The 15,082-nt window shown below is 46.3% G+C and overlaps 7 protein-coding genes across 8 annotated transcripts; 3 read left to right on the plus strand and 4 right to left on the minus strand.

Annotated features, from left to right (window-relative positions):
* Nucleotides 1-40: 40 nt before the first annotated feature.
* Nucleotides 41-2,907, minus strand: BDCG_05341 (seryl-tRNA synthetase). Its single transcript, XM_045421009.1, has 6 exons — nt 2,207-2,907; nt 2,032-2,102; nt 1,740-1,901; nt 1,148-1,663; nt 671-1,060; nt 41-523 (listed from the first exon to the last, which is right to left on the minus strand). Exons 1-6 carry the CDS (start codon nt 2,352-2,354, stop codon nt 347-349), a joined length of 1,464 nt encoding a protein of 487 aa, XP_045276989.1. The 5' UTR covers nt 2,355-2,907; the 3' UTR covers nt 41-346.
* Nucleotides 2,908-3,832: 925 nt separating this feature from the next.
* On the minus strand, nt 3,833-4,575 carry BDCG_05342 (GTP-binding protein rhb1; the record flags this gene model as incomplete). The annotated part of the gene is made up of 3 exons (XM_045421010.1): nt 3,833-4,072; nt 4,146-4,414; nt 4,521-4,575. 3 exons carry the CDS (start codon nt 4,573-4,575, stop codon nt 3,833-3,835), a joined length of 564 nt encoding a protein of 187 aa, XP_045276990.1.
* A 1,060-nt stretch (nt 4,576-5,635) lies between these two features.
* BDCG_17110 (uncharacterized protein) lies at nt 5,636-6,037 on the plus strand. The gene has a single exon (XM_045426268.1). It carries the CDS (start codon nt 5,640-5,642, stop codon nt 5,988-5,990), a length of 351 nt encoding a protein of 116 aa, XP_045281223.1. The 5' UTR covers nt 5,636-5,639; the 3' UTR covers nt 5,991-6,037.
* Nucleotides 6,038-6,317: 280 nt separating this feature from the next.
* Nucleotides 6,318-9,173, minus strand: BDCG_05343 (uncharacterized protein; the record flags this gene model as incomplete). The annotated part of the gene is made up of 2 exons (XM_045421011.1): nt 6,318-6,602; nt 6,672-9,173. The coding sequence occupies 2 exons, from the start codon at nt 9,171-9,173 to the stop codon at nt 6,318-6,320; spliced, it is 2,787 nt and encodes a 928-aa protein (XP_045276991.1).
* A 494-nt stretch (nt 9,174-9,667) lies between these two features.
* Nucleotides 9,668-12,491, plus strand: BDCG_05344 (uracil phosphoribosyltransferase). Its single transcript, XM_045421012.1, has 4 exons — nt 9,668-10,348; nt 10,426-10,784; nt 10,848-11,019; nt 11,081-12,491. Exons 1-4 carry the CDS (start codon nt 10,191-10,193, stop codon nt 11,130-11,132), a joined length of 741 nt encoding a protein of 246 aa, XP_045276992.1. The 5' UTR covers nt 9,668-10,190; the 3' UTR covers nt 11,133-12,491.
* BDCG_05345 (transcription elongation factor Elf1 like protein) lies at nt 11,590-12,207 on the minus strand (the record flags this gene model as incomplete). The annotated part of the gene is made up of 4 exons (XM_045421013.1): nt 11,590-11,780; nt 11,855-11,993; nt 12,056-12,100; nt 12,205-12,207. 4 exons carry the CDS (start codon nt 12,205-12,207, stop codon nt 11,590-11,592), a joined length of 378 nt encoding a protein of 125 aa, XP_045276993.1.
* Nucleotides 12,492-12,495: 4 nt separating the features above from the next.
* On the plus strand, nt 12,496-14,637 carry BDCG_05346. Of its 2 annotated transcripts, XM_045421015.1 has the most exons (3): nt 12,899-13,004; nt 13,073-14,181; nt 14,252-14,616. In XM_045421015.1, the coding sequence occupies exons 1-3, from the start codon at nt 12,947-12,949 to the stop codon at nt 14,360-14,362; spliced, it is 1,278 nt and encodes a 425-aa protein (XP_045281225.1). In that variant the 5' UTR covers nt 12,899-12,946; the 3' UTR covers nt 14,363-14,616. The 2 variants fall into 2 exon arrangements, with proteins under 2 accessions (XP_045281224.1, XP_045281225.1); XM_045421014.1 differs by having other exon boundaries at nt 12,496-13,004; nt 13,073-14,637.
* Nucleotides 14,638-15,082: the final 445 nt, after the last annotated feature.

Genomic DNA, 15,082 nt, shown 5'->3' on the forward strand with positions numbered 1-15,082 from the left:
AATATGAATTATTAATCTCTACGGGTGACAAATACCTGTATCTTGATGTGCATTTGGGTTAAACATTTCCCCAGATAGCGTGGTGGGGTGGTTTGTTCATTTACTGAATTCAATATTGATAAAATTATCTTCACCACAGCGCTTTTTATTCTTAGTTTTGTAAATGTAAATGTATATATGAAGCATCAGAAAGCAACTGGTATAAGTATAATATCTTTTGAGATGTCACAAATAGGTAAACAATCTATTTTATTTACCACATGAAAATTGCACCGAATCTGTCCCACGTATATATGACGTAGTTGACAAGATTGCAGGTGCGGCTACTGCGTGTGTGTCGCAGTTCCTATACCTTCAAGGTCTGCATCCCCTCAGTCACATTGCTCTTCTTCGGTGCAGGGTTCTGCTTAGTCTTAGATTTTGACTTATCCGCACTGGGCTTCTCAACCAACTCCTTAGTATACGGGATCTCTGTAGGTTGGCCCGGGATATACTTCCGGAGCACCTTGGGGACAATTATACCCTACATACCCGAGAGAAGACGGAAAAGGAATAATCAGTTAGCCGTGGGTACCTTTTCCTCTTTTATGATAGGTTTATTGCTTGAAACCAACTAATTCAGAGGATTGCAGAGGAGGTGGGGGTGGGTGAAGGAAGGGGCAAGACTCACCGTTTCAGTCTGGTAGTTTTCCAAGATACAGCAGAGTGTCCGCTCTGTAGCACACAGGGTAGCATTTAACGCGTGCACATAAACTTTCTTATTCTCATCACTGCGGGTGTCCTTCTCATCATCCTTCTTCGCTCTATATCGGATTTCCAGGGCCCGGGATTGGTAATCTGTGCAGTTTGAGCAAGAGACCAGTTCCTTGTATGTGCCCTGGGACGGGAACCACGCTTCCAAGTCGTTCTTCCTCGATGCGGCATTATTCAGAGCGCCGGAGACGATGTCGACAACTCGATACGGGAGGCCGAGAGATTGATAGAATTCTTCTGAATTCTTCATCATATCTTCAAACGCATCCCATGAGTCCTCGGGTTTGGTCATCACGAATTGTTCTATCTATATTGATGATGATGTTAAGTAAAAAAGAAGAAAAAAGAAAAAAGAAAGAAAGAAACAAAAACACCAAATTACTTTGAAACCTACCTTTTCAAACTGATGCACACGGAAAATTCCCATTACTTCCTTGCCATGAGAACCAGCCTCCTTTCTATAGCAAGTGCTGTACCCGGCATATTTGATAGGAAGGTCGCTGTCCTGAAGCCACTCTCCGCTATGTAGAGCGGACAAGGGCTGTTCGGAAGTCGCAATCAGATATCTCTCTGACGCCTTATCCTCGTTTTCGGTAACCTTGTAAAGCTCCTCGTCGAACTGCTCGAGCTGCGCAGTCTTGGCCATATACTGCTTCAGCATGAAATAGGGTGGCTGATTAAGCGTGTATTTCTTGCTGAACAGGAACTCCAGTCCGTAGTTCACCAGTGCAAGGTTTAGGAGTAGACCATAGTTGATCAGACAATACCCCCGGTGCCCGAAGATTTTGGTGCCTCGTTTCTGGTCAAAACCATCCAATCGGTGAAGCACGTCGTCGTGTGAGAGGCAGTAGGCTGGTTTTTCCTCCTTAAACCCTTCTGGCGCCCATGTCGAGATAATAGCGTTATCCGCCTAAAAGAACAAAATTGAACAATTTTCAGCCTAGTTGGCCATTGATTCCTCCAGGGGGATGCAAGGGGTTACCAACCTCATCCTGGCTTGTAGGTACATCTGCATGGACGTAATTCCCAATCGATGCGAGTTTCCGGTCTCTCAGCAACTCCTTCTCGGTGGCTAAAGCATCTGCATCCTTCTTTTGTTTCTCCAGCTCCGTCTTCTCCGCGATCAGATCAGCCGCGTCTTCCTTATTCTAGATAAATGCCCAAAAAATGATCTATTAGTCACGGCTGGTACGTATATATATGGATGGATGTATAAGGACACCACGTTTACAATTCGCCAAACAAAAAGGAGGGGGAAAAAAAATAAAAAAATCAAACCTTCTTTTTCCTCCCAATTTCCTTCTGGACCTTATTGATCTTCTCACCTATCTGAGTAACCTCATAGCGCGCTAGACACAAAATGTCAATGTCAGTTTCATAATGTTCAATTCCGCGAAAAACAAAATTTGAGCAAATGTAAGTTTTGAAGTTCGGGGTCAAGGGGTTTCCTCACATTCTCGGGCGACTTTGAACAAAGCAATAACCTCGTCCACCGCCTCCACAGGCGCACCACGACGCCGCTGGTTCTCCCGTAATCTCTCCTGATTTTCCGCGATCTTCTCCGGAGTGGCTCCGTGGACAAAGTCCGCAATGTCAAGCATGGTTGAATGATTGATCCGGACTGGCTTGGTCCTTTTTTCCCTTTTCTTAAGACTTTCTGCGGAAAAGTTTAAGGTAAGGGGGACCCGGGATTGGAGATTTCAAATGGCCCCAAGAGAAGAGAGAGTGCGCTAAGAAACGAAACCGTGAGTTGCGGGGTGGGATTTGGATTTGGCAGAGAGCGACGACTCGCGAGGTTGATTGCTGGAGTAAGTAGTCTTTCTTTTCTTTTGTGTCAGAGTCCAGACAGACATGGAGGGGCAGAATTATTGCCGGATGCGGAAAATGAGGGGCGTGCAGAGAGGAGAAACCATGCCCACATTCTGCCATTTATCACCGCCTTCCTATTCTGGGAGAAAGAAAGAAAGAAAAACGGAATTAAAAACTTAAAGAAGGAATAAACGGCTGAACCTAATTGCGTTAGCTGCTGGGGAAAAGAAAAAAGCAAAACCGCGAAAAAGAAACGAGCTTGGAGCCGCCTCGAGTCTCGAGTCAGCCAGGAATCAGGGATCAAGCTCTGGAATGAGAATAATAATAATACGGAGTATGTCACAACAAAATGCGCTCGCTATGTAGTGTATTTTCGCGCTCAAACAAATACTCGCGCAGCCCGGCTGTTGTTAGCCTGCGCCTTATTGTTTTTATTTATTATTATGATTATTATGATTATCATCATCGTTTTTATTATTAGTATTATTAGTATTTTATTAGTATTATTATTATTATTATTAGATACCATACAAGCCCTACCCTACACCGTTTTTGTAGAACCTTGCGGTCAGCAAACAAAGTCAGTAGGTTGATAATGAAATGAGCGGTCAAAACCTCATCGTCATAAATGGGGCATGCCGCCTTAAACAAAAAACAAGTTTGACCATCCTTCTAGTAATAGTCTGTCTACGTATGCTGCCATACGGAGTACCAGAAAAAAATAACGCATTGCCGGAAACAACGAATAATAATAAAAGTGAGGGAAAAATAGAAAAATAGAGATTGAAACGTGTAACAAAGAATAGGGGGAAAGGGCATATAACAGGAACAAAAAAGAAGGAACACCAGTAAAACCGCTTGAAGTCACACACACAGGCAAATATGTCGGTGTGCCTTCACTGATTGCCCGATATACACATCACAATAACCCACAACCCCAAACTAAACATGTGTAAAAATGGGAATTCAAGAAAAACAATAATAATATCTGGCCCAGAAGGGCCAAAAAAACCAAAATAAAAGTTAAAAAATAGAACGTTCCTGTGACCATGGGAAAACGCCCTCTTCCCAAGGACTTGCGCAAAAAGAAAGCAGACCAATCCATTCCACCCACCGTAAACACGAACATCAAAAACTAAAAATAAAAATAAAAGATAAAAAGATAAAAAGAAGTAAAAGCGGTAAAAGAGAAAGAAGAGAACATTATCTCATAACAAGGGACATTTCATGTGAGTGTCGTATGTCGCGTGCGTATTTGCGTCTGGCATGTTTACATAACGATGCACTTACTGCCGCTGGACGGCTGGGTTGGATTCTGCGATTTCTCAACTTCCGCGATGATCAGGTCGAAGGCTTTGGCGACATTCTCGTCCAGCCGGGCACTGGCTTCGGTCCAGGCGCAATTGAATTCCTCCCCGAGCTTCTTCCCTTCTTCCTCTGTCACTTGTCGTACGTCTGGTTTGAGATCGCTTTTGTTTCCGACTACGACTAGGGGTACCCATTCCGCTCCCTGGAAAATTAAAATATACAGTCAGCGGAGATCCCTCGAAAATAGGAAAAAAGAAAAGAAATAAGGTGCTCACCAGGTGATTGAGAATCTTATCCCGAATAACCCTGACCATGTCAAAAGACTGGCGCGATGCGACTGAGTAAACGATGATGTAGCCATGAATGCCGATGAAATGTTTCGAGTTCAAGATACTGTATTCATCCTGGCCGGCGGTGTCCACGATCTCCGTAGCAAAGTCCTGGCCCTTGTACTTGATGGTGCTACTGAATGTATTCTCAATGGTCGGGTAGTAGCTCTCAACAAACACGCCGTCAACGAACCGAACGGTAAGTGATGATTTGCCTGTGATCGAGGAGGAACGCCCATCAAAGTTAACAACACGGAGCAAAGTAGAGGGAAAAAAAAAGGAAAGAAAAAGAAACGAAATTATGAAATTTCTTAAACATACCCACAGATCTGCTGCCAACAACCGCAATCTTCCGTTGCTTTGGGGGAGGTGCCATATTTCGAATTGATTTTTATCTTCGGGATAGGATAGGGAGGGACGGGATGTTGTTAAATATAGATTGAGAGTTTTAAGGTAAGGTTTTTAAAAGAAAAAAAACGGGGGGCGCTGTTCTCCTTTTTGGCACTCTCGGTTTGGCACACAGCGCGGGAAGGCTGTCGGGATACTCGGGATCTCGGGATATATTTGGACAGTCGGGTCAGGGGCTGAGCGAGAACTGGCCTGAATTTGGCGCGAGGGAGGGAGGACAAGACAGGACAGGTCAAGATAGGACGGGGCGGGAGGAATTGAGTAGTGATATTAAGATTAATATTGTTGGAAGTTTATGGGAACCTGTTTGAATAATATTATTATTAATAAGAAATGGCTTCAGCTGGCGCGTGGAGAATGAGGAAGAAGAAGAATAAAAATAAATAAGAAGTAATGGAGAATGGGTTATGGGGCTAGGGAGGCGTAACTAACAATGGGAGTTACAGTAGTAACTTAAGCATGTATGGACAGATGCAGGCTTTGGAGGTATGTATGTATGTATGTATGTACTGTTGATGCTGTTGATGCTGCTGATGCGGCTGATGATGAATGGTTCGGAAAGTAGACAAGCGAAGATTAAAAAGATAGACAGACTAGACAGTGAGAGAGAGTGGTGATTGATTGATGGATGAGGATGAAGAAGGAGAAGGGAAAGAGGGAAAGAGGGAGAGAGGGAGAGAGGGAGAGAGGGAGAGGAACAACAAGAACAGGAAAAAGAAGCAAGCATGGATGATGGCTCCCCGAGCTATCTTTATATATAACTATCCCAGTAGTTTGGTCCGGCGGTATGGATCAATCACCAATATCAATTAATACACAGACAGAACCCATATATTTAATATACCCAGCCATCTCCGGGAAATCTGATACCACCTAACCTAATAGCAGTGACAGAGTGACAGACAGAGTGACAGACAGAGTGACAGACAAGAGTGCCAAGGTGACAGTGACAGTGACAGTGACAACAGCTGGCAATAATAATTAATAATGGAAAAATCTCAAGTTTTCCAGTTGTTACTCCATAGTTACGCAATGCATGCAAACTCATCCCAGAACCTTGGAAGATGTAGGTACAGTACACACATACTTCGCCCAAACAGAGGTACATACTGCGTACATAACCTTACCTCCTCCTCCTCCTGCTCCCTCCCCCGCCTCCGTGTCCAACAGTCGCCACCCGCTCTGCTCCATTATTCTAGTCTCTGCACAGGATATTCCTACCATGCTTCGGGTAATTTACTCTGGCCTGTGGTTCCGCTCCCTTACTACCAGTTACTAGTCCCGTACGCCATCCACAATACGCCGGGGTTCCCAGCCAATCACAGCCGTTTCCGCCCTTCTGCGGCGCCTCCCCCCCTTGCAGCCAGCCTTGGCACCACGTGAAACTGCTGGCGCGTGTCGATCCATCGCCTGGTCCAGGCCTTGAGTCTCTTACCTTTCTACAATGGCATTTGGTATTGGGTATTGGGTATTGGGTATTTGGCCAGCCGGGAGACAGACACACGCCGAGAAAGATAGAGAAAGAAATATATTAGTGAGAGAGCATGCATGCGTGCATGGATGTTAACTAATGTGTCTCAGTTCCTTTGGAAGGATAGGTTAAGTAAGACATGAACAAAATACATCAACATCATTCGTATCCCTTGATAAACTATACAAGCGTAAATTTCATGGTGGTAGTAGTTGAGCGGAGCATGCTTTCCCTCTCACTCAGCAAATCCCTTCCGCTTGCTTGATCCGGTCTACAATGCTTTGCAGTCTGCACGTGAAGCCGGACACAGATTCATGCTCTCCTCCCCCGGCCTGGAGCTCCTTCTCAACTTTTCGGTGGTAGTGTAGAAACTCTTCAACAGTAGCCAGCACCCGGTCAATGTTTCTCCCCTGGAGGGAATTCCTGACGTGTAATCGCGCCTCCTCATTGAGGCATACTGTGCTCAGAAGAACAGATAAATAACCAAACGCCACATTGGAGTGTGTCTGGACAACGGAGTCCGCCTAAACGTTACCAATGTTAGCGTCTTGAGAAAGAGAGCATTTTCTTTTTGAGATACAGGAATCCCTTACCTCAGAAGTTTTCTCCCATCCATCCTTAAACAACTGCAACAGCCTGTCAAGGAACGTCGTCGCTGTCGTACCGCTTCGTGTTTGCAAAATAAGCTGTCGTGCAGTCTCATTCCATTCCGTCAAATTGATCAACGTTCCAAGCGCCAAAATAACTGCGTCTAACAACGAGTCTCGTTTATCGCTGCCAAAATCCTCCGACACCAGCCCAAAATTTGACAACACGATCACCATCAGCGCGCGTATCAGCTCTGGCGTTGAAAAATCTTCGCAGAGTGAAGGGTTATTATTCGTAAGATTCAAGATCAGTCGGATTTCTAGTAACTGGATCTGCCTGCAACACGGCTCCGAGTAACGAGATAGTTGTAGCAGAAGCGGCCCAAGTCGGGAAAGCCTCTTCAATATCTTCTCCTGGCTTGGTTCGAGCAAATTCAGGGCAACTGTGTACGATTCTAAGACGGAGAATGTCAACTCGAGGATTAAGACATCGTCCGTCTTTGCATCTTGGATTTGCTCTGGGAGCACCGAATGCTGCAGAAGTAGGTCAACCAGTAGAGATAGAACATCGTTAGATAGATATTCCATGGCATCTCCACTCTCGCGGGCCCGGCGCACAGCCATCTCAATGCATCGCAATGCTAGGATCTGAGGAGACCGTTTGTTCGGTTTGACGTCGGGCCAGATTTTGCTCTGAGCTAATTGATCACAAAAGTCCCGAAGAGATGCTTGGACAGCTTTCGACGTTCTTGTGGGCCCAAATTTTGAGATGCCAACGATATCAGATGTGTTTGTTACCATCTTCGGGATAATTTTAAACACTTGAGTAGAGCAAGTGTGCAAAACAACAGACGACAATGGACCAGCTGACAAAATTATTCCATAGGCGCAGACAATTAGGTATGTGTAGATGGCGTCGCTCAAGTCCCCGGCCCGCTTTGCAAGCCGTTTCTCCAAGCCATGAGCCAGGAATCGGCGTGTGAATTGGTGATCCATCAGCTTTGTACAGAGCTGGATTATGCCACTGTATCGACGTGAAGCTGAAGACTTAGAGTCTTCGATGTCCTCAAAAATTGCGTCGATGATCCCTTCAAACCTAGCATTCTCGCCCGCACGACGCAGTTCATAAATATTTCGGACTACACCGCTGGAGCTATCATCATCGTCGTCGCCGGTACCTCGGGTTGCAAGCGGACGAGAAGTTTTTGAAGATACGGAGTTAGATACGCCGCGTCCAGCACTGGCCCCACCTCCGTACCGCTGAGCAAAGGAAGCCTGGATCGGGGTTTCCGCAATCAGATCTGCAGTTACGTGCTCGACAGAAAGAAATGACCGCTGTCGAGCATAGGTAGCTTTGGGGCCGGCTCCCTGGGACTGCGGTAGCGGAACAGGAGAATCGGGTAGGTCTCTAATTTGTATTCCGTGCGACGCAGTCGGAAGTTGGGACATAGACAATGTAGAATTCTCTGATGATTCAGTAGATACTTCAGATGAAGCACGGGAGCCAACATCACTAGGTCCGATTGGAGACTCAGATCTACCGCGGGGTGTGGTGCTCAACGCATCTACGATCCTTCTCCGCGATGGAGTAGTACTCACGAGTGTGGTGTGCCCTATAATATTGTCCTCGACTTCAGTAGTAATTGGGTAAGAGGCCGCACGCTCGAGCCCCAGCAACGGAGATCCCTTCGGTTGGGGCTGCTGTGCTGGCTTTCCTGGCCTGGCGAGCTTTGGTGCAGCAGGCTTCAAGGTCCGCTGACTCTGTTGCAGTAATGACAACAGACCAGGGTTCTGGCGCGAACTCTGGTATGTCTGTGAATTTGCGGTCGTTGGATCTTTAGAGCGACGAGGCAGGTTGACATTGGGTTCATCCACCGCTCCTTCTTTGGTGGAGTGTTCATTGTGTTTCCTCAGCTTCTTTGGCGTCAGAATAACAACCTCGATTTTGCTAGTAGTTGTCCCAGCGGTTCCTGGGGATTTTGTAGGTGTACTCTGTGTGGTTGCACTGGGGTTTGGGAGATCGTGGCGGGAATGGCGCTTCGTCGCATGCTTTGCTCTCGGGATAATAATCTCTTCAAATCCGTTCGAAACCCATTCATCCTTAGGGGATACTATCTTTCTACGTTTTCGCCAAGGCTCTTTCCCCTCATGTTCCAGTTCATCACCGGACAACGCAAAATCGTAAACATCTTTTTCTTCCCCACCATAGCTGGGTGTTGGACGGCGTAGCGAGTTCGGCCTGGACGGTTTCGCAAGTTTAGGAGTCTGAAGCGCGCCATAGCGTTGATGACCCTGCCTGTCTTTAATTGTTGTTTTCCTGACTCCTGTCGCTGTACTCTGGGGCAGTGAAGCAGGGTTTTCCAAATGTTCTTCTGGCCAGGTGTCTGGTGCTTGCGTTCGGGTCGGAGTTGTCGACGATTGGAATCCATTCCAGTGCTGGGCTTTCTGCGACGACTTCCCGTAAGTGACCAACTTGCGGTGGGTTGTTACATCTTTCGCTGGCGTCATATTTCGACTGTAGTATCTCCCGCACGAGGTTCCTTAGGTAGGATGAAACGAGGGGAAAGGAGAGGTTAGAAGAATGGCGACAGGCGCTTGGTTGTCCATCTAGTGAAAGCGTCAAGCGGCCATCCGCATTTACCGGGTGAATGGTTTCGTCGGATGTTTCGAATCCACGCGTGTCGTATTCCTTGCGCGCCGGATGGAAAAGAGCGTGATGGGTTTGTTGTTGACGGGTTCCTAGCAGATGTACTGAAGATGGTGGGTTTATGGCGGGAAGTTGAACCAGCTGTTTTTTATGCCAGGGACAGAACCAACAACAGGTGACTGAGGATTAGGTGAGCATGCGACAGACAATAGACACCATAACAACAGAACAGTGTGCACCTTCACGAGGAATATGTAGTATGTATGATAATGCGAAGCGTGGTATTCCGTAGTCCTCGCATAAATAAGGCTTCATCTTCATGGATTGAATAGTGCCAGCGCTGCATGATGCTGCGCGACTGGCGGGAGTGCAAAGACCTACGCAGTACGGAATACTCCGTAGTTACATAACTATCAGCTCACATTGGGCTTCTCAGCCTGGACAAAGCAACTCCTATCCTAATAATAAGTGGCCAATAACTAGCTAGCAGCCGGTGGCGGAAAAGCCCCGCCTGAGATGTTTGCTGAGCGTGGCTGGTTGGTGGTTTCCACTCTTGCCCAGGTGTGGTTTTAGGTCTGGCTGTTTTCTTCCCCGTTATTTCAATACTCGCTCCCCCACCCCACCCCCGAGCTGCCATAGTAAATGTTGCTTACTTAGTGCTACAGCTTGATGCCCTTGGGTTTCGTCCCAGATATATCTATATCTCTGCGTGCAGTTCACTTTGATTCACGTTGGACGCTGGAGACTTACTTAACCTGGAAAACTCCTCCGAATTTCCGAGTTGACGTATCCCTAAGCTTGTTTACACTCCCGTCCCTTGGCCTCAAACTTTCTTCCCGCAATAGCTACGTACATACAATACCAGCCTTATAAACGCCATGGCTCAGCAGGGGACAGGTGCTCCATTGCCCTGCCAAGGTGTTGGTCCTCTCTACAAACCAGATGGGGAAAAGCCCACAGCGACAGTCTCGCAGGTTGTCGACTACGATAATGTCCATATCCTCCCGCAGACTCCTCAGCTAATTGCACTCCTAACGCAAGTTAATTTTACTCCCCCGTGTGCACTCTAGGTATTTTACCTCGACTATAAGGCTAATTCGATACCTATAAAAGTATGATAAGGGACACTCGTACGGAGAGAGCAGATTTCATATTTTACTCGAACAGGATCATACGTTTGTTGGTGGAAGAAGGCTTAAATCACCTACCCGTGGTTGAGCAGTCAGTAACAACTCCAGTCGGCAGGTCATATCTTGGAGTCAAATTCCAAGGGAAAATATGTGGTGTATCTATCATGAGGGCAGGAGAAGCTATGGAGCAGGGCCTACGCGATTGCTGTAGATCCGTCCGCATCGGGAAGATCTTGATACAGCGAGACGACGATACGTGGCAACCCAAGCTCTTCTACGAGAAGCTCCCTAATGACATAGCAAGCAGATGGGTGCTACTCCTGGACCCAATGTTTGCCACTGGTGGGGAGAACCATCTATATGTTCTTTTTTTTAAACTCAAAAATCATGCTAATGACTTAATAGGTGGCTCCGCAACGATGGCAGTTGATGTACTGAAATCAAAGGGAGTTCCTGAAGATCGAATCTTATTTTTAAACATCATAGCAAGCCCGTCAGGGGTTGCCGACTTCGCTCAGAGGTACCCTAAACTGCGAGTAGTCACGGCATTTATCGACCAAGGGCTTGATGAGAAAAAGTCAGTAACGGACTATTTCTGCGTATATTGACATTCTGCTATTTCTAACTTCAAAAAATAGATATATCATTCCTGGGCTCGGTGACTTCGGCGACCGATACTACACATTGTAGATGAAGTGGAGAAAGTCGACTATATATAAAAGTCGTATGATATGATAAACGGCCCTTGATTCCTGGCAAACCAATTGTTATCCCACCGGGGAATCCCACACCATTTCATTGTAGCGCGTGTTCTCGCGGACTATCGATTCGGTTGGACAAGTGGGGGCGGGAAGACGTCCGTTGTGCGGTAGCTGAGAGGGCAAAGCCGGTTGGCTAGGATTCTTTTATTTTCACAGCCGCGAAAGCATCCAGACTCCGCAGTCGTGTATATATAAACATATATATATATGTATGTATTGCGCGGTTTTTGCTGAATCCCATTTCCATCCAATAACATGACGTTTCAGGCTAAAGCAAGCCGAACCATCACAAATGCAATTGAGAATGACCAGTACCGGACTGCACATAAAACGCCTTTTATCAAACTGGGTAAGAAGCGAGGAGATTATCGAACAATTTTTCGTGGTCAGTAGTCATCAAGGCCGACTTCAGACTGATCGAGTTCCTCTCTTTCAGCCTCGCGTCTCACCGGACCTGAGGATCCTTCATTTGCTCCACGTGCAGTAGTCTCCACAGCATTGCCAGCGGCGGCGTCCTTAGCAACCGCATCGCAGGCATCCACCCAGTCAGAATAAACATCGACGGCAGCGGAGAGGTCTAGAGCCATTGCCGGAGGAGCTGTTAGTGGAAGAACGATTATAATCGCCGCAAGAATGGAGAATGTTCCTCACAGTTGATGCCGGTCTGGAATCGCTGGCCGCATATTTTACATGACAGGTTCCCGAGACCCAATTTCTTATCCAGCTTCACTATCACACAATTCTCATGGTTGCAGAATAGACAAGAAAATGTGGTTGGGAGGGGCTCTTTCTGCAATGAAGTTAGCAAACGGAATGCCCTACAAGCTCGGAAATGCGGGTTCATTAACTTACCTTCCTGGGGGCTGCCGGCTTGCGGCTAGACTTCTTGCGCTTGCCCTGTAGAGGAGAGGGGGAAATGAGGCGATCAGTAAATACACGAGAACATAGATAGTTCGGATCACAATGTGGCTCGGGGAGGGGGTAAGAGGACTCGACCATACCATTTATCTATGCTCCTCAAGTGCTTCAGATCCGCAAACGAAGGCGCCGGGAGACTCAAAGAGGAGGAATAGAACAACAGGATATATTAGTTTGCTGTTCAAGGGCCCTCTGAGAACAATGAACCCATCATGCGATATATGATAGCAATCCGGATGTCAATGTCAAACGAGCTTGCTCTGCGACGATTCATCGTGAGGATATCCTGGTCATGTGATTTAGTTGCCCAAGGCTTGGCATCCTCGAGCTCATCTGAACCGAAACCTCCGTCGAGAGAAGACTAATAACAGAACCAATGAGAATATACCTGTTCGTGGCACAGTTGATCGCACGATGATGAATGGAACCTCCTGGCCTAGGAATTATTACTTAATTTGGAGATACGCAGTCACAATTACACAGGCAGATTACACTCGTGGGCGTCCTTCTAGCATTTCAACCACAGCGCAGAATCCACAGAGGCAAATGTGATGGGTAACACGCTCTATTCGAATTTCAACCAACATAGCTTTAGTCCATTCTTCGTTGATGTTAACGGAACGGCAGCGATGCCACCGCTCAAAACCATTCCGTTTCTGCCTGGTCCAGCAGGCTACCTAGCTAGCTGGCGGAAGAGAGCATCCATAGATGATGCCCGGTCCAATGTTTCCCCGAAACCTTCTGCTAGTGTCAAGGGGCCTCATCCTCAAGTTCTGCCCTTTTTCGAACGCCATTCTTCTATGAATTCTACGCTTTTAGGTGAAGATGGCCCATCAAACTGAGGGTTGCGTGGTTCTAGAGTATGAAAAGCTGCGCCCAGTAGGCAAGTAGAAGAGGTTCAATGTGCTGTAAGGGCTGTTGTAGAAATATAACTAATTTGGCTTCTTTCAGGCCTACTAGAACGGTACTCCACAGCGCGGCATCACCTTGGCTTCTATATCAATGTCGCCGTATCAGCAACATATACCCTGCCGGAAACATGCTCGTACCCGCTGAAGAGTTTCATATATAGAGCATGCAAAATACTTATTGGCCAACATCCTATACTCTCCGTCATCCCTGTGGGCGAAAATACGGATGAACCCCATTTTGTTCGCCTTCCAGCAATTGATTTGGATGCCTGCATTTCCTTCGAAGAAAGGCGGCATGGCAACCTTGTTTCCAACCATTCCTCCAATCCTGATCCAGATATGGACTTGGAAAAGCTTCTGAACATCCAACACAACATCCCATTTTCTCCACCTTGTCCATTTTGGAGACTATGTATCTTAGCGAATCATGATCATCCACATATATTCACTGCCTCGTTCATCTTTCATCACGCCATTGGAGATGGCACGTCTGGAATGGCTTTTCATAAAACGTTTCTCCGCGCCTTACATCTCGAGCTTTCTTCAGCCGAGTCCTCAGACCAAGTAGATTGTACGATTGTATCGCCGAATATTCCCCTGTTACCTAACATAGAAGCGCTCCACCCGATGACGGTTTCGATCCCGTTTCTCCTTTCGATACTCTTCAGGGAGAAAATATGGAACAAACAGGATCCCAACTTGTGGACTGGCTCAAAGATTACCATGCCCCTAGAAAATGAAATACGCCTTCTTGTCCTTTCCGAATCTCAGACTCTTTCTTTCAGGGACCTCTGTCGCAAAAATAAGACTACTATAACAGCAGCTCTTCACACCTTGGTTGCGGGAGCTGTTTTCTTGAACGTCTCGGCGCATTACTCTCGACTCCGATGTGTTGGCGCGCTCTCAAATCGGCGTTGGCTTGTGGAGCGGATCTCCGATGACTCTATGGGTGTGTTCGTGCAAAACTTGCACGATTCATATCATCGAGAGAAGTTTTTTGACCAGTCCGGAAACTTCAAGTTTCCGTGGGACGAAGCCGTCAGATCCCGGAAAACAATTGAGGACACAATAAACATGAAAGGCAAAAATGCAATGCCGAATCTATTAAAATATGTGGGCAATTTCCACAGCGAGCTGTTCCTATCTAAAGTAAGCAAAGACAGAGCAGATAGCTACGAAGTATCAAACTTGGGTGTATTCAGGTCTAATCTAGGACCAGAGGCCGGATCGCAGAACCCACGAATTGGCAGGATGGTCTTTTCGCAGAGTGGTAATGTTGCAGGGAGTGCGTTTGCGGTGTCCACCATTACCGGTAGTGACGGATGCCTAGTGTTAGCGTTTTCATGGCAAAAAGATGTCATAGAACTTCATTTGGCAGGAGACATTATGAAAACGGTTGTACAGCAGTTGGCTATCATATGATGTTGGAAGATGGCACAGCCGCAAGAACATACATACTTCTTTACGAACCACGCTACTTTTCAACTGTAATATTTCGCCTTTAATTAATTATTGACTTCAACAGGTCGGTGTGAATTAATTGTAATATTTTATATAACTGTTTAATTAATTTTTTTAAAAATGAGAATATCTACTAAATCAAGCATAATAATATGATTGAGTAGGATCCTCTCAACAGTTTGGATTAGCGCTAAGAATTTAAGCTGTAATATTGATACAATATAATGACATTCTCAAGCCCCTGGGGTTTAGGCTAGCTTTAGTTAAGCTGTAGCTGGTTATTCAGAGACCACAGACATTAACTTCCCTTAGAACTCTGGTTAAAAGAGGGAATGAGAATACTTTATGCCTGTAACAAAATTACACCTTAAATTCTTAGCACTAGTTAATCAAACTTTTGAGAGGATCCTCCGTACTGGGATATCAGTGTTGTGAGGTTGAAAACACCAAGCTACTTGCTGACATCCCTTTATTTAATTCGCGAATTCGCTGCTGAACACCACGCTAGATTTCATCTTTAAATAATAACACGGATTTGATGTGAGCTCTTGGGATCAAAAACCCGAGACGGCATTTCCATCATTCACAT

This window comes from Blastomyces dermatitidis (assembly GCF_000003525.1).
Source record: "Blastomyces dermatitidis ER-3 genomic scaffold supercont1.5, whole genome shotgun sequence".
NCBI lineage: Eukaryota > Fungi > Ascomycota > Eurotiomycetes > Onygenales > Ajellomycetaceae > Blastomyces > Blastomyces dermatitidis.